General features: G+C 40.4%; 1 protein-coding gene across 4 annotated transcripts in view; it reads left to right on the forward strand.

Moving 5' to 3' along the window:
* The window catches only part of USP54 (ubiquitin specific peptidase 54), a 103,356-nt gene extending 90,556 nt beyond the window's left edge, over positions 1-12,800 (forward strand). For 3 of the 4 annotated variants that reach the window (XM_054205970.1, XM_054205971.1, XM_054205969.1), the window contains exons 17-23: positions 75-194; positions 1,324-1,516; positions 3,727-5,183; positions 7,549-7,667; positions 8,772-8,912; positions 10,450-10,636; positions 11,360-12,800. In XM_054205970.1, coding sequence (XP_054061945.1) covers positions 75-194; positions 1,324-1,516; positions 3,727-5,183; positions 7,549-7,667; positions 8,772-8,912; positions 10,450-10,636; positions 11,360-12,018 — 2,876 coding nt within the window. In that variant the 3' untranslated portion in view covers positions 12,019-12,800. The remainder of the gene's footprint in view (positions 1-74; positions 195-1,323; positions 1,517-3,726; positions 5,184-7,548; positions 7,668-8,771; positions 8,913-10,449; positions 10,637-11,359) is intronic. The other variant, XM_054205972.1, reaches the window with a different exon arrangement.
* The last annotated feature ends 5,103 nt before the right edge of the window (positions 12,801-17,903 follow it).

The raw sequence follows: 17,903 nt of genomic DNA on the forward strand, positions 1-17,903 counted from the left end.
ATCACGAATGGGATGAGGGTAAGTGAGGATTCTGCAATGAATGAAACCAAAATGAAGGGTGCTGCCCATTGCAGGGAGGAGTGATGGCTTTGAGAAGTCGATGCAGGAGGCAGACTCAATCTTTGAAGAGTCGCTGAATCAGGAGCAGAAGGGGGATTGTGCTGCAGCTTTGGCTCTCTGTAACGAAGCTATATGTAAGTAATTCTAACCACCTGAGCTATTGCGCTTTTGACAGTTTACTAATATCATAGAAAAAAGTCTGAAACATTGAATATGGGGATCCAGCTGGTCTTTAAGGAACATGCAGGGAGACAGAATCTTTCCTTTTTACAAGCATTCCCTTTTAAGGGGTTTAGTCCTATTCCTCTTCATCTGTTTTTTTCATGTTTGCGTTCCTTTTTGTTGTTCTCTCCAGTGCTATGGCAGTAAGAACACTGGGGTGCTGATGTGCCCTTTTTGGTGCTAAATGGTGCGTTTCAGCAAGCACCTAGTAGGTAACTCCCCTGCCACTTGGTTCTCAATGATTTTTCCCCATCCTCAGGCCAAATTGCAAAGGGCATTAAGCTCCCCTGTTTCTTGTGGAGGGTGTAGCATAGGAAGAAAACGGTAGCCCACTCTTTAGTGATCTGGATTAACAGAAATGAGCTATGCTGTACCTGACTTCCATGAAGAAAAGAGCATTAGGACATTGAAGAGCTTAAATGCATTGTGACCTTTGAGAATGTGTGCTATGTGATATCATTTTATTTTCGGTGTTTTTCCATTATGACTGGCTGGCTCTCTCACCCCATGCTCCCCCCTGTCTGTATAGAATGGCTGCAGACAGAGTGGGTAGCTCCTGTGCATTTGCATTTAGAAATTGGCTCTTAGGGAATGCAGAGTAAGGGGCGCAGCATACAGCTGTTGCGAGGCTAATAATCTTCCATTCCAGCAAGGCATATGCTGAATCTCAAATCCCAGCTGGGTATTCCTGTACATAAAGGGAGTCCCAGATATGGAGGGTACAGGAGAAGGGTAGATGACAGAGTGAAGCATCAATGTGGTAGGGTTGGAAAGAGCCCGTGTGAAGGGGATGAGAAGTTGGGCTAAAACATAGATAACTTTTTTTTTATTTATTTATTTTGGTTTAGTTTCAATTAACGTGTTTGGACACCTGGCTAAGCTGAATGTGCATTAATGGAAACAATAGCATCCTTGTGAACTCTTTTGTGGCAGTATTTGCATGGTCCATGTTTTATGTTCTTGCTGCATCTTTTTTTTTTCTTTTTCAATTTTATTCCTTTTTTCTGTTTGTTTTCTGCTATGTTTTCTTTTGCATTTTAGCTAAACTAAGACTTGCCATGCATGATGCCAGCGCTAGCACTCACAGCAGAGCCCTAGTCGATAAGAAGCTGCAAATCAGTATCCGAAAAGCCCGGAGCCTCCAGGATCGCATGCAGCACCAACAGCCATCGCAGCCGCTGTCGCCGCCAACCTGCCACCCACCACAGGGCGGCACCGTGGCCCAGTCTACAAGGTAGTCCGAGTATATCACCTAGACCCAGATCTGAGCTGCATCTATGAGCAGCACAGTCTGGAAAGAAATAGCAAACTATATATGTTCCCCTGGATAGTCCAAATCCTACAGTGTTCCTTTCTGTTATAAGACAGTCAAGTACCCCCTCGCCCCCCACCAGTCTTTATAGAAGAGTTCAATGTGCACGTGTTCAAAATGTGATCTGTGGCAGAGAATTGTAGCAGTCGGTGCCTGGCAGCATCATTGTTTTATGTACCAAGGGAAAGAATACAATAGACAATAACCTGGCTAAAAAGGGGGTGTGTGTTACCATGAAACGTGCAACTGTTTATAATCAGAGCAGTTCTAGGACTCAGTCAGTAAAAGAGTGTACTACAGTAAAAATCTTGCTGTAATTGCTTTTATGTTTGGAACAGCAACCAATGTGTGTTGGTGCTCTGTGGTTTGGAAAGTGTCAAGTACACTGATCTTTTCTTTCTAGTCCACTTCTCTCGTGGTGCACTGGTACAACTCTTGGATCCAGGTCCCGATCCTGTCACCTTGACTACTCTCCCTGATGACGTATCATTCATTTTCTTTCTGTGCTTCCCAGCATCTTGTAGCCTGGCTTAGCAGCCTCTTCAGTGTCTCTTCATGATTCTTCCTTCCATACCAACTTTAACTATAGCATAATTAACTCTCTGCTGTAACTGATCCTTTCTTCCTACCCTCCTTAGCATGCAGCTTAATCCTTCTTTCTTACCATGCCATTCCCTCCTAGCACTAGACCATCCCTATCCAATTTCTAGGCTGTTTCTCGAACTGTCACTTTTCTTCCCTCTCCCTTCTTATATGCTGTATTGTCAGAAGCTTAGGTGAAATCTCAGATGAGAATCCTTTTCTTTTTCTTTTTTAAAATGCCACATACAGCTATATACTAAAACTGAGTTAATTTGCACACCTACCAGGCTATAGTTCATAATGTTCTTTTCTTTTCCTGCAGTAGCTGAATTATATGTAATGAAGGCTGATCTTTTTGTCAATCAGGGGTCCATTATATCCTCTTTTACAGGAGAAATGCAGAGCCCAAATTATGCATTTTGGCAGATTCTAAGAAAATGAAAGAAAGGAACTTTCTAAAACTAATTTTGTTAATGCTGAACTTGCTCACTGCTGCTCTGTGAAAAGAACATTACTTTTGCAAAAAGTTATATCCAACCAAATGTTAGTATTGCAGCCAGTGAAAAGAATCCATTTGTAGCTGGAGTTCTGTACTCTTGCATTGATATAAATAACATTATAGACAGTGCAAAGTTTGCAATTACTCACAGACAAGGTGATTCTGCGACACATATCAACTAGGTCTTCCTGATAACTTTCATCCTATGCATCTCAAGAAGGAAACAAAGCAATGATGTTACCATTTCCTTAAGTTTTCTGCTGGAGTTATTTGTAGCCTGTTGTTTTCTCACAGGCACGTGGACTTGGTGCTGTTTCTTCTGTCTGCATATGAAATGCTAACTAAATGCAGAAAAATGCCAAGGACATGTATGACCCAAGGATGTAATTGTCTTGCATTGCTACGTAAAAGTTCACAAAGTATTTTTTTTCTGAAGTATACTTAGAATACAAATTATTACAAAATAATAGTTATATATTTAGCTTGAACTTTATTTAATGTGTTGGATAAATATCTGAAAGATCAGACTACAAAGATGATATGAGAGAAGTTTTGACCCATTCCTTCCATTTGTCAAGTCATTCTTCATTAAGTTGGCTGGAGAGAGGGGACCTTATGGAAATGTTAGTTCATGTTCAGATCATGAATGTGTCCAAAGTATTTTCAAAAATATCTAAGATGTTTATGTTGGAAGCAGTTGTTTTGTTTTATATAAATGCTATTTTTACTGTTCCTACAGTTATCCCTAGCCATACGTTCAGTCTGCCGAGCTTAGGTGCTGTACAAGAATACTTTATATAGAGCCTAACTGCAGCAAAATACTCTTTAAAAATATGAAATGTATTCAGTAGATCAGTTATAGGAGAAAATCAGCATTAGAAGCAAAGGACTAACATGTATGTATCTACTGAATTAATGCAAAGTTGTCATCAGAATACAGTTAGCAAAGAAAAATGTGTTGAGGTATATGTCACCTACTACAAGTTCTGTACCCTAGGGATAAACATAAGCAATGACTACTGCTAATCATTTACCCTTCTGTGTGTTTTAGTGAACAGACTGGCCCGCTCCAAGTACTGCTGAGCCAGGAGGTACCACTGGAACCCAACAAAGAAGTGGAATTTGGGTCCAGTTCTTTCTTCCACCCACCTGCTTCCTGCCATGAATTGCACTCATCATTATATCCAGAGTCTTCCTCCTTGCCCCCTTCCGAAAGCAATCCATCCGACAGGATCTCTCCAAACTTCCAGTCTGCTTCTGCTGATTTTCATGACCAAGTTCCCTCTTTTCCCTATAGGCAAGGGTTGGCAGAGAGGTCTGCAAGAACTGAGAATGATGCCCACCATAGTGTGGAATTTGCTGACACCACAGCCACAGGGCCAAAAGACTATAGGGAATGCTGCAGTAGCAGCAAGTTAGAAGAGGTTCATAACATAACGCCTGTTCTCACACCTCAGTACAAATCCAAGGCTAACACAGTAAACTCTGGGTCTTTGCCTGCACTGTTTCCCTGTCCACATCCGCCACAAGCAGCATCTCCTGAAAAAGACAGCCATCACAGTCCTTGTTCCAAACTTGCAAGCTCTCCAGTGCGGCCCAGCATTGATCATTTAGGGGCCTATCATGCAATGACCCCTGCAACTTCATCCCCTTCACAACAGTGCTACTTGGATCCTTTGCAGAAAACAAATAAGTACTCCAGAGCAAACAGCCATGAGATTTTATTACCCTCACAGGATGAATATGGCACAGCAGAAGGTTGCAAATCTGAGGCTCTTAGTACAAAGGGACATGTTCGCTCCTTGGCAGAGCAATTTCAGAAAATGCATGCAGTCTCCCAGAGAAAAGGTACTCATGAAAAAGGCTGGATTGCTGCAGTGTGTCAGGATGAGAAGTCTCCAAAATTAACGCAAAAATCTTTCATCAACTCTTCATCCTCTGGTTACAGACAGCTAATCCATCAAAACCAAGAGAACAAAACACAGTCTTCTGAAAAATTACACTCAACTGTGGATATTAGGGACAGGGTAGTTTCTTTGGAGGGTTTTAGTGCCCAACATGTTGCTTCTAAGAGTATTTCTTCTCACAGTGAAGAGCTGTGTAGAAGAGGTGGACAGAATATAGCAGACCCTGCACCCTACCTGGAAAGGCACTGTCATGATGGAGGAATGAAACGGGTGGATGATGGAGCTACTGGTAGCATGGTTGCCTCTATGCCTGTGGACCGTTGGGTGGATAATGTTACTAGGTATTACAGTTCTCAGAAGGCTAATAAGAATACTGAATGGCTTCCTGTGCCTGGGAGGAGTCCGCCCCTTTCTGATCAGAGAGCAGTTGGAGATGACTTGAGCAGGATCCCAGTACATCTGCATCCGCAGTGGAATCAAGACACAGAACAGGAGCTCTCAGAACTGGAATCCCTCTATCAGACTAGTCTGCAGGCATCTCAGGCCACTAGGCCATTCTTGGGAAGACAGGACAGTGCTAGGTATCCATTTGACCAATCAGGTAAGAATGATGTAGCTGTTTTTCTTGGTTGACCTGCCTATGTACTCCATTATAGGTGAAGGTGTGCTTTCCAGTCGATTTAGTTAAACGGGCATGAGTTTGTGCCCAGATGCAGAAAGATTATGGTTGTGGACTCTGAAAGCATTCTTACGACATAAGTAGAGAAAGCAGTGTGATAGCACTGCCTGGGGAGGCTGCAGAGTAGCTGTTGATCTTGGCAAAGAGAGCAACATCTGTTAAGAGTAACATAGAAATAATTGATCCTGTTTTCAAGTAGGGAGCTAGCTACTTAGATCAGGCTGTTGAGTTTTTCTGTTTGAAAGTCCTGCGTCACCTCTGGAATTTATTAAACTGTTTCTATGTTTGAAGGTAATGTTCTCTATATTTGTGAATTTTAACTGATTTTATTGTATTTGAGAATTTAGTCTGTACCTGGTTGAGAGGAGTAACTTTTAAAAGTGTTTCCAGATCTATGAGAGTTGAATTTGTGTTTTGCTAGGGACTACCTGCTTTAAATTCTGGAAAATTACTTGTGAAAGCAGCACTGGGAGTACATGATCTGCACTAAGATCCTTCAGACCTTGTGGATTAGTTGGTGCTAAAAGAAAATGAACAGATTCTGTTGCTGTTGGTGAGAACATCCAGCTGTTGCTGGAGACATTCAATTAGAGTCTGATGACAGCAGGCCGGCTCCTCTTAAGCTGATCTAATCTCCTGCCTGAGATAGGGCAACCTTGATTCTCTGCTTAGCACAAGTGAAGCAAATTTCTGTGTAATCTGTGTCATAGCATTAGAGCTATGCATTTTCTGTTTAAATACAAAGCAGCCTGAAACTTGATGGGTACCAAAATAAGAGATATATATGTGTGTGTGTGATATGTATTGCAATACATACACAGACAGATTTTTCCCTTGCTCTGCAGCTACGGAGGTGAAGCCTCCATCGTTCCTGACAAATCAAGCCTGGCTGAGACCAGAGTAAATACTGCAGTAAACTCTTGAACAGGTTTTTATTCAACAGGTTGAGTTTTCTATGAAACATTCTTATCTTGCAGTCTACTGGCAGACCAGGTGACACATCCAAAGGTGGCCATTTCACATTTGTTATTCTTCTGGTTTTCTTTCAGAGTTAGGCAAGATCTGACCTCACAACCTCTCTTGCATGGGCTTGAATCAGAAGGTCTTATGTGTTCCTACTTAGCTTACTGATTTTTTTAGAAGCTCTTTCTGGAAATCTAACAGGATAAAGCTCAGTTGCTTTAGTGTTAGCTGGAGCTTGAGTTCTGTCATCAAATGCCCCGTTTCTTACGCTGACACTTTTCTTGCTTATTTTCCCACTACATATGTGAGGGATGTGAGATATGGATAGTCTTCCAAAGTGAATTTTGTGTTTGAGACCTTTACTTCTGGTTTGCTGTGACTTTCCCATGTATGTTTCTGCAAGTTCTGTATAAAACCAAAAAGTTTCAACCAGTGTATCTACTGTGATGAACTCAATGAAAATCACCTGAGTGGGTCTAGGACAGTGCTTTCTCACTTTTAACTTGGATTATGTATTCATTTTCAAATGCTGTTTAAGCTTTCTGCCACATATCAACTGGTTTTGTCAGACCTTTGCATTCAGAATCACAGTGAAAATGCCTCTGTTTCATTACTGGAGCTTTACAACAGATTAAAGCAAAGACCTGATCCTCCAAATGCCACCTCAATGCAGAAAATGTGTTGTTACCAGCACATCACCTTTCTTTCTTTATAGAGAGATTTCCTGTGACCATTTTTATTAGGCCATTGATCTGCCTGTCTATTCCATGAGAAATCTTAGTATTGTAACTGTTTGGTGGGGATCGCACTAAAGTGAATTAACTGTAGCAATCCTAGTTAAAAATAAGACTTTTAACTGTTTAACCAGCACAACAAATGGCTGACAAACTGTAGCATTGGCTAGGAACAAGCAGGTGAATGTGTGGGGAACTTAAAGTTGATAAGTCTTGTTTATCCAAAGTACCTTTAGGAAACTTGTTCCTGGTAGCTGATTTTCTATCTGTTTAGGTCCTCTAAACTGTCTCACTTCTGTATCAAACAAATGCTGGTATGCAGTTAAATCATTTAACTCTTAAATAGTTCAATTAACTGCTCCCCAGAAGCCTGCAAAAGGGCAAGTGAAGCTGGCATGAGTATCCTGATAGACTGTGTCCCCTTGAAATGTTGGGAATTAGCTTATATATTAATGTTCAAAGGATCTCTTGAGTTGTTGTTCTGTGTGTATAGTCTGTCTGTCTTTGCTGGAGTAAGACCTAAGATAGTCAGAAATGTGCCATAACGTGCAATCAGGTGTTGAATTTAACCATAGCGTTTTCCTTCCCAGTCTCTGCGAACCTGAATGTGAGGAAGCTGCATGCTACGGCTGGCATGGGTCTCTCGAAAACCCCAACAGCAGAGATCGAGCGCAGTCTGTGTGGATCCGCTGTCTCTTCTGTCTCCAAGGTGACTTCTTGTTACTTAAGATGTGCTAGAGGGGGAAAGGCTTGGCCTGTGCAAGTGAAAGAATTTACAGTGGGAGAAGTAGAATACGTTACGGCAAAGGTACTGGGGTCATTGATACAAGTGTTAGAGAGAATTCTAAGTGCAGTCTAGCTCAGGATTAATTAGCTAAAAAATGAGTGACTCATGCTACATGCATGCAACCAAATTATCTGAATTCTGACTTTGAGCAACATATCCCTGAAAATGTCAAGATCTAGTCTCTTTGGACACACTGACAAGAGCTGCCTTGCATCACAACTTGTGATAACTGCTTCTTGATGTTACCACTTGCAGGGGCACAGACTTTTTTTTTTTTAACTGTGTCACTCCATATCTTGAAAGTGGGGGATAATTTAGTATTTGCTACAGTTGGTAGTTGGCCACCTCAGAGTGGGAGAAGATAATTTTTCGTTTTCTAGGGAGAAGCTGTTTAAATAGCTGGCAGTTACGTATCAGTGCCTGTACGTGAAAACCTACAAGTATGTTCAAGGGGAAATGACATTTCCTATAGTACTTCCATACTCCTTAAAGGGAGCTTAAACAGTCTTGTTTATGTAGAACAGACGAAAAGAAAGAAGGAATAAACATTTCCCTTGCTAACATAAAGCTTCCAGCACTCATCAAATATTCCTTGATTTTTTTCAGTTATGAGAAGACTGTAGTACTTTATGATAGGATGGCTCTCAGCTGCAGCCACGATTATCTCTACAGGGGCAGTGATACCTGTAGCAGCAGTCAGTCGTTTAGGTAGATTCATCCCAGTAGAGACTTTTTGTCCTGGCTTTAGATATTTATAAAAGAATCAATCTCACTTAGACAATCAGTGTATATTTACTAAAGAAACACAGACTATAAGGAATAATATTGTTTAATCACCGGATCCAAACAGACCCATTTGCTTTAAGTTTTCAAGGTAGTACCTTAATGAAGGATTTTAAAAAAGAAAAGGTCATGGACTTTATTGAAGTACAGTCTGTTAGATTTATATTGATCTCTTCCCTATAATTATTATACAAAATTGATATTACAGAGAGCCTTTTCTGAAATGTGTGATATTGTCTGCAGGTCACGTATACCAGAGAACATAGCAGGGAACCAGGAGAGGAGGAAATGTACAGTGCAGAGAATTTCCGTCGCATTGCTCGCAGTCTCAGTGGAACAGTCATCTCAAACAGAGAAGAGACTTTGGTCTCTTCTCACAGTTTTGTAAGTAGAATGATGTGCAGCTTTCCAATGAGCCCTCGTCTGTGTGTAGGGTTGCTGTTTTCTCTGTCTGCGTTTAGTAGCTAACAAACAAGACAGCAGACAACTGAATAATAAGCCATGATGAAAGCTTATCTTTGTGAATTTTTGTTCTCTTTTTGGAAGAAGAATGAGCTTTTATTTGAGTAATAAAGCCATCTTCTTCAGGAGTCATTGCAGCCTAGTACCTGCTGCAGCTGGTAAGCATGTGACCTAATATTACTTGCCAGTATCCAAAGACATCCAGTATAAACATTTTCTTCAGTTGACTTAGAGTATTTTCAAGAAAGCTTCTAATACACCTATAATTTTAAAAAGACACGATTAATCATGTGAAAATTTCTGCTCTTTTGTGGTTATATTCAGGAAGTAGCATTTTTAGAGAGTAAAAGTAAGCATAAAGGGAGATAATTTAAGACTTGGTACGTGACATGCATCCAGTTACATACAGTAAGTAACTAAAAATAGGGAGATTGATTTTTATATTTTTTTTTCATTTTTCCCCCCCTATGTTATCTCTGTTTAAGTAGTTTTAGGTGCAAGTTAAAGCTGCCAGTGAGGAAAACAGTAACAGGTTATTGTTGGTGTTTAGCAACATAGACAGATATAATGTGAAGGTTTGGCTTGGATTTAATTTTTTGTGACCTGTACTTAAGTTTTGATTTGATACCAACTGCATAATAAGTGCAGAAGAGTCTCAGTTGTAAAATCAGTTATTTAGACTTGTTGGTCTGATTCAATCTTTCTGTTGTGTGCCATAAGCTACGAACATGTCAACTTCTGAATGTTTGCTCTTCAGCATGCTTTAGTTGAGGGCTTTAATGCATACCTGGAGGGGCTGGCAGAAGCAATTAAAACCTCTAGCTGCCCAAAGCCCCCTTCTCTGCTGAAGGTTTTTATCCCCACAACAGAAGCAGCTGATAGGATGGCTCTCTGGCACGTTTCTTCAAGTTAGTCACTGGGCTCAAGTCTGTGGTGGTTTGTTCATGCCATTCAGCCATCCCTGCGTTGAAGTAGGTACCCCCGAATAGAGGGAAACGGTTTAGCACTGGTTAATTCTTCGGCTGCAACAGGTGAATTTGTTCATAGTCTGGAATTAGAGCTTTCAGTAAAGCCTGCTAGAAAATAGGAAGGAAGGATCAGCAGTACCCTTCTTTATTTTGTGGCTTGTGTAGCATGGCAGTTCCAATACTGACTGGCCTGCCATCGTTCTGTGGATTCAGTTTGCGAACCAAACCGTAAGCCATTGTGTTTGTTTTGGCTTTTTCTCCTTGATATATTTCCAGTCAAATGACCCTCCTGAGCAGCCCACTGCTGCAGGAAGAGCCCTACGGGATTGATGCAGTTTTTATGTGTATTTCGTTTTCACATACAGATGCATGTTTTTGTTCCAGTGACTCATTCCTGTCCTTGGATCAACACCATCTTTGCTTGATTCAACCCAACTCTGTGTTTACTCTCATTTTATGTTCTTTTCTTCTCCTTTCTCATTTTATAAAAGGAAGCACCAAATACGAGGAAAATGCCAGTGGACACCAGCCACCGTTCTTCCAGCTCCACTTCCTTTCCTTTCCCCCATGATCCTCCTGTGTTTCCCTTTGATCCCCAGCACAACCCAAACCAGGTGCAGCACCTACCCCATGATGTACTGATGCCCAGCATGGTGGGCAAGGCACGTAAACCGTCAGGTAATCACAGGACTTTTCATCCTCCTTCATGATCAGAAATATCGCTGAAATACAACTCTTCAGATCTTGTCTTTCATAATGATGTTTCACCATCTGCCTGAATTCCTCCAGAAATCTGGAAGGATGAATCACGTTCTCTTTCTTCTTCTCTGCCCTTTTGAGTTGTTCTGTGATTCTGTGTTAAGTGGACATAACAAAAGGGAATAATCTTCATGGAAACATTACGATGACTTTATATAAAATCATATTCACGTTTTTGTGAGGTACTTTCTTTAGTGTAAAAGTAGCAGTAAGACCCAACACCTTGTTGTCATGTATGAGAGTACTTCCACAAGCTACTCATTCCAGCAAATCATACATGTAATTGTGCCAATAGAAATAACTAATTCCTGCATGAGAGTTGTTTTCCTTGTGACAGCCATCAAAACCAGTTTGATCTACTAGCCTTGAAATACTTTGGGCTCCTACTTGATGACACAAGGGCTATTAAAGAAATCGGAAGTATGTGACAGCAGCTGTGGTAGGATAAGGAGGAAATGCAGTGAGGAAAGTGAATGCTAGAAAGGGTGCAGCTAGCTTTTATTCAGAATTGCATGTCAACCAGTAAGTGGATGTACTGGTGATCTCATTTTTCTTCTGTCGCTTGTTGGCCACAGCTGAAAGTTCTGAGAGGATGAAACAAAAAATATAACTAAGCAAACCCTTTTTTATTTCCCCCCTCAGGAGATCAGAAGAACATCATCCAGAAACTTTTGGTTGTGCCTGACAGGGGTGAAGCTTTCCAAGGTGGAGACTACCCAGGTGTGGCACTGAGCTATGGGAGTCTCCCTTGTGCACCCAAAGGCACCCTCTCCCAGGGGCAAAAGCCTCTTGTTAATCCACATTTAGGAGGTGGAGCATCAAGTGTCTCTGGCCATTGGCTGAACATCAGCTACCCTGCTAGGCAAACAGCCACGTTACCAGATAAACGAACAACGCTCTGGGGGAAACATGCTGGCCAGCCGGGCAAGAGTTTACAGGAAGGCTTCCTCCAGCAGCCTTCACAACGTCAAATGCATGAATCTTATGCCATCGGTTGCAGGCTACCAGCCAGCAAAGACTACAGCACTTTAAGAATACCACATGAGCCTTCTTGGGATCCCGGTGCCTCTCAAGGTTGTCCTGTGCCCCCTTCTTGCGTTAAGGCCCCGGGTCCAAGGAGAGTTGACATGCCCCCAGAAGAAGACTGGCGACAGAACAGCTACACCCCTCAGCCTGTCAGAAGGCGAATGCTGCCAATGCATGGGATGGATGGGACTTTTTCTTCTGCTTCAGAGGCACACAGAAATATGCTGGCTCGAGCAGCAGCAGCTACTGGCACCATGCAAAATAATGGCTGGTGAGATCCCATACACTCCATGAGCCCTAATAAACCGCTCTGTGAACAGACTGTAGCTGTTGCCAGAGCATGGATTACATGGAGACAGCAAACTCTTTCAATCAGTATCTGTGCCAGTTTTGTCTTAAAATGTAGCTATACAGTACGTGGAAACTAATTGCACTGTATTTCATTTCTGACACTACTGAACTGCTGTCTGGATGGAGAATCTTAGCTATTCTAGTCCTGGCCTCTCCTAGCAAAAAAGTGCTATAGGAATGGTAAGCTTCAGGGGCATTGGTTTACGGGTAAGTTCAGAAGTATGCGCATGTTTTGAAGGAAGATGGCCGCTAACAAAAGGACATTTTTAAGGACTGTTTTTCATGAAATGTAGCTTTGGTAAATTCTTCACATAAAAAACTCAATCCTTTTGTTTTCCTCTCCTTCCTCTCTCCTGTTCCTTCCTAAGGGACACAAAAAACTGACCCACCTTCCAGGTTCCAGTAAATCTGCACTTGGCAGGCTGGCAGTTAGTAAAGCAAACACAGTTTTCAGTATGCTGAGATCTCGGGCAGAGATAGCAGCTGTAGTTGCTGCTGAGGAAGTGGCAGGGAGACATTGTTCATTAGTAAACCAGAATTTTCCCCACTTCCTTAAGGCAAACTAACAATGCTTCAGACAGAAAAGACTGTTAATGCTGCACGCTTAATTACACCAATGTATACACAGAATAAGTTTAACTATTTTAGTGTCAAACATACTTGCTTTTGTAAGTATTTTTCAAATAAATCTATGAAAATAGTTCTATTTACCTGTCTGTGTATGAGCTTTCTTTGCTATTTGGCTTTACTTATTAGTTGGCCTGAAACTGCCAATTTATTGTCTTGTGCAGTAACAAACATGAGTAAATTGTTTATTCTAGTTCATTAACAAAGTTTATGTAATAAATATATATAGATATAGTTAGATTGGAGGAGATGTCTAATTTTGTCCCTGGATTTGATGTGTTTCATCACTACTCCGTGCTTAACTTTCCTCTCATAATGGACAGTAATTAACAGTGTCCTTTGAAAAGTATTTTGAGACTTCTTTGTTGGAGCGAAAACTGCAGAATCTGTGCAAGATGTGTATGCAGATAGGAGACTTACACAAGAAAAAGTCATTAGAAATGACTGGTGTAGTGAGAAGTGTGATTTTAATGAGTCGCACGCCTGGTCTTACAAATCCTTTCAGGTGTGGTGTTTATGAATTGTTTAAAAACGTGGAGGGTTCTGTGAGATGCTGAGAGTGGGGAGCTGCAGCGGCGGTGGCTCTGGCCCGGGCAGGCAGTGGAAGGTCTTGGCTGCCCTCTAGTGCCTGGTACTCCTGGCTAATCTGCTCTCCCTGTTGCTCTAGGTGAGGGTCTTCGTTTTAATTTAATGTTTTGCACCTCAGTGCCTGATGGAATTTCATCAGTTTTTGCTGTTTAGTCTGAGATTGAGTCTCATGCATTTTAATAAATGTCATTTCTCAGTTTCTTGTTTCTAAATAATTGCTATTGTGTCTGTTATTGTTACAGTCTCCTGTAACTCCATCATTCTAAATTGCGTTTTACATCTGGGATTATGTTGCACACTCTTTTGCACTTAACTTTCCCCACTAGGTTTGGTTACTGGAACAAAGCCCCTCTTCTTCCACTCCTCCACATCCCAAAGAAGCCCTACTGACTTTTGACTTTTCACATAATGGTTTTGCCAATTTAATAACATGAAACTTTCAATAGTACTATTTTTTTACTAATTTTCTAAATAAAAAGCAACAGAGTATTATTTAAGGTTTCCCAACAGATATGGAACTGTTAGTCTCTCTCGCTGCACATGGACATGCCATAGCCAACTGCTGATTTTCTAGCTGTAGAAATTACAATTTTAGGAAGTGACTGCAATGCAGAGGTGGATATTTGAACAGAAACATCCCTGGTGTAGTTTCTCACTCTCTTGTTGGTAGAACAATACTATTGGAGTAAAGGGAATCTGGGAAGCAGCAGTCCCTTTTTGTTTTCAGCTTTTTGTTACCTTCAGGAGTTGGAAAAAGTTCCAGTAGCCCCAGGATGCAACTGAGGACATGGATAAGTATTTGACACTTTGCTCGACTACAGCTCTAAAAAATTCAGGTGGCAGAGTGAGGCTTAAGTAGTCTTGAACTCAATTATCTAAAAAAAAAATCTGCCAAAATAAAATACAAAGTCACCTCCTCAAGAATCAGTATGAAGTATGAAACATTTTCAAATAAAGAAAATATGCATGCTTAGATTTATTTTTTTATTTTAAATCCTACCTACTGGGAAGGAGGAAGTACACTCCCATAAAGCTCTGCAGAATAATCCTGCATTGGTGCAATTTACTTAATCATTGGTGGTATCCAGTTTTTCTTTATAAAGGGAACAGCTTTTATTCCATCATCATAGTTCTGTCTACCAAGTTTCAAAACCAATTTGTAAATGTCCTGTGTATGTTAATTACTTACTATGAAATTAACTCAGAGGCCTGAAAAGGTGGAACATAACCTCTGAAATACCTCCATACCAAGCAGTGTGTTAGGATTTCAGAATAGAAACAAACTGAAGTAGATTCAGCAATATATTTAACAAGGGAGAAAACATGAAGCTGAAAAAACTCTTCTGCTTCATCTGTAGTGTGTGCCTACCAGTCTTAGTGAAGTTAGCAAGTTAATTTTTACCTTGTAATTCATTTGACTAGCTCCTAACTTGCAAGTCTCTTTGATGGGATTTATATTGGCTATTTAAACCCTAGAAAAATCAATTATGTATTAGTTTAATAGCTCACTAAAGTTCACTGTTGCCTATAAGAAGGGTGAGGAGGGAGCTTCCTCGAGGAATTCAGCAGCTATTTTGGAACAGTCTTTTGTCTTTAGAGTTTATAAAATTTGTAAGCTTTGATGCAACATAACCAGGACTTTCTTTGTAAAATATCTGTCACTGGCTGCAGAGCAGGTTAATGGATGGCATTAAGTGAAATGAAACCCCCACAACTCAAATTTACCTTTTAAAAATAATTTAATTTTGGTTCTCCTAAAAATAAAATTCTTACACCCTATATTTATATGATCTCTCATAATAATTTGTGATGTGTTTAGACCCAGCTGTGTCAGGGGCAAAAAAGAGCAATAATACAATGAAGAGTAACTTGGTGTTCTAGAAGTCGCAAATTTGTGTAAACATAATCCCTCTCTATATGGAAAAGGAACTACCTAGCACAGTTCCTTTTCTTGAAGGCAGCAGAGTTTGTGCACGCTGTTTATGGAAATCGTACTCGGACCTGCTGAGCAGCAGATTGTTCAAATGGAGTGTGTGCGGGAGTGTACAGCACTAGCGAGTTAACCAAAATGCACTCGGCTTTAGAGAAGTGAGCTACAAAAGTGCAAGGTAAGTGCCTCGTCCTCCCTAAAAAAAGGCTGCTGCACCCATGTTAAAATGTGGGGAATCTGAGAAAAGGGAAGGAACCATCTTACTGATATTTCCCATGATTGCTAACATTGCTGAAATTGGCTTACCAGTGACGGTTGCGGTAGGATGTATGAGGTGTGGGCAGGATTCCGGATAACTGGCAGTCCTGCAGGTTCTGCATCTCGTGTCATCTGGGGAGAGGGCCAGGGCAGGGATGTGGGGAGAAGAGAAGAGGGAAAGCAAGAGGGTGGATTGGAATAGGAAGGAGAGGATGGATAGGTGAAGACGACAAATTGAAGGAAAATGTGTGCATTACATGTCTTCACTCAAATGTGTCCCTGTTTCCAGAGAACATGCAGTAATTGGTCTGTCTGAATTTTCTTTCCTTCTTTTAATGGATAGATTCCTGTGCAGAGAGGGCCCTTGGCACCGGTCTGCCTCTGGAGCTTTTGAGAAGGGAAGATTGACTGATGCAGACAGTAGGCAATGTTCTTTATAGGAATCTCTAATAATGTTCATGCCATGGTAAATGGAACTGTGCAGAAACACTTACATACCACTGCTATATGTATAAATAGACAGACGTTCGGCAAACAGCGTAGGTTAAGTTAGTGTTTATGCCAGCTGGGGCAAAGATAAAAATGTGCTTGGGTTTTATGAATACCTCACTTAAGTTAGATGCATTCTGAAGGCTCCTACCACTGTGCTGTCTTCGGTTTAGCACTATGGGTGGCAAAAAGCAAGTGTGAGATTTTCATCCATCTGTGCTTGCCGCTTCTAGCATTTTGTCACTGCATAGTCCGGAACCTTTTCAAGCCTACTTGGATATCTGTATATCTATGTAGCTCCTTTTATGCTAGTTTTTCCACCGTCACTAACTATCACTGATCACCTTTAAAGCCTCAGAAAATGTTTTAGAAAAAGCATGCTCAATTAATTATATTTTTTTTATCCTCTTGCACTACTGCTGAAATTCTTTTCTATCCACATTGTTCTTCTAGTTCATTGAAGGATTTTTTTTTTTATCCTTCAAACCACCGAAAAATATAACTTGGAAATGTTTTTAAGCTTGCTGTTTGATTAATAGAAAAATGCCAATTAAGACGAGCTATATAGTCACCTCGGAACACTGAATATGTTTGCTAGCATATTTATGGAAGCAGATGCAAATGAACGAGTTCAGCTGAAGAAACCTAAACTTCCTTATTGGCATCAATAGCATTGTTTTAGTATTCATTCTTGAGTGGGCAAGCACTGAATAGACTCGTGAATAGGAAGATCCAAGTGACTATTTGTAAACTAACTTACATTAGATTTATTGAAGGAGGGTTATCTTGAGTTTGGGATGGCCCAGTCCCAGGTGATTCACCAGTGAATCATAGGCTTGAGAAGCTTTATGTGTGTATATATCACTAATAAAAACTATTTTAAATACAAGTGCATGAGAAAAGTGAGTACAATGAAGCTGTACTTTAGTAATAAATCTAAGAATCATTTCATATTATTAAATTCTAGCTTAACTTTTTTTACTAATCAGGCAAAGTGATTTTGATGGCAGCCTAGGGTTATCTATCATTCCAGGGTTTTTATTCAAAATTTATAGCAGTTAATTGCTACGTGACTGTCAATTGAGGGAGTTCCAAACATAGAACTCTTGCTAATTAGAAAAAAAAATAATAAAAAAAAATCTATTCAAGATTGTCTGAAGTATCTTAGAGCACACTAAAGCATGAGAATGTTAACGTGCGATGTCAATGTGAAGAGTAAACAGTAGCTGAACACAAATAACTTGCTTTGATTTACAAATCTTGACTTACTAACCTTGAATTACTTGGCTGTAATGCTGCACGTAAGGCTAATTTAACTAATGAATGCATATTTCTACCTCTCTTGTCTGATCAGGTGTTGGTTGTGAGAGAGAGATATACGTCTCTCTCATAGCTTATATGCCATTTGAAAAATCTCTAGGTTCTGTTTGCTGTGGAGCTACACGTTTTATTGATTGAAAACCATTTGCTTTAAAATTCCTGTAGCTCCAATACAGCGTACTAAACCAGCTTTTTTTAAAGCTTCAGACAGACTTTTTTTTTTTTTTTTTGTTATATTATACAACAATCAAATGCAAGTTAACATTATACCATTGTCAGCTAAAAGTTTTTGGAAATCAGGTACGTTTTTTTAAGTATGTTTAAGAAGAAAAAACTGATTGTTTATGTATTAATTGTTCCTAATTGGGTGAAATAATGCATAAATAAATTTTCCCTTTGCTCTGGTAGTTCAGTTAGTTTCTCCAGAGACAAAAAAACTCAGTCGATGTTAAAGCAATTTCAGCGCTGGAGACTGGTTTTGGTTGACTGCCCGTAGAGGCTTAAAAGAAGCTATTTAATACAGCAGATAGAAGAGTCAGGTGTTATGACAGCTTACTCACCTGAAGAGGGAGAGGAAGGTCTGTACACGAGAGTCTC

The sequence above is a fragment of the Rissa tridactyla genome, chromosome 6 (assembly GCF_028500815.1).
Source record: "Rissa tridactyla isolate bRisTri1 chromosome 6, bRisTri1.patW.cur.20221130, whole genome shotgun sequence".
In the NCBI taxonomy this organism is placed as follows: domain Eukaryota; kingdom Metazoa; phylum Chordata; class Aves; order Charadriiformes; family Laridae; genus Rissa; species Rissa tridactyla.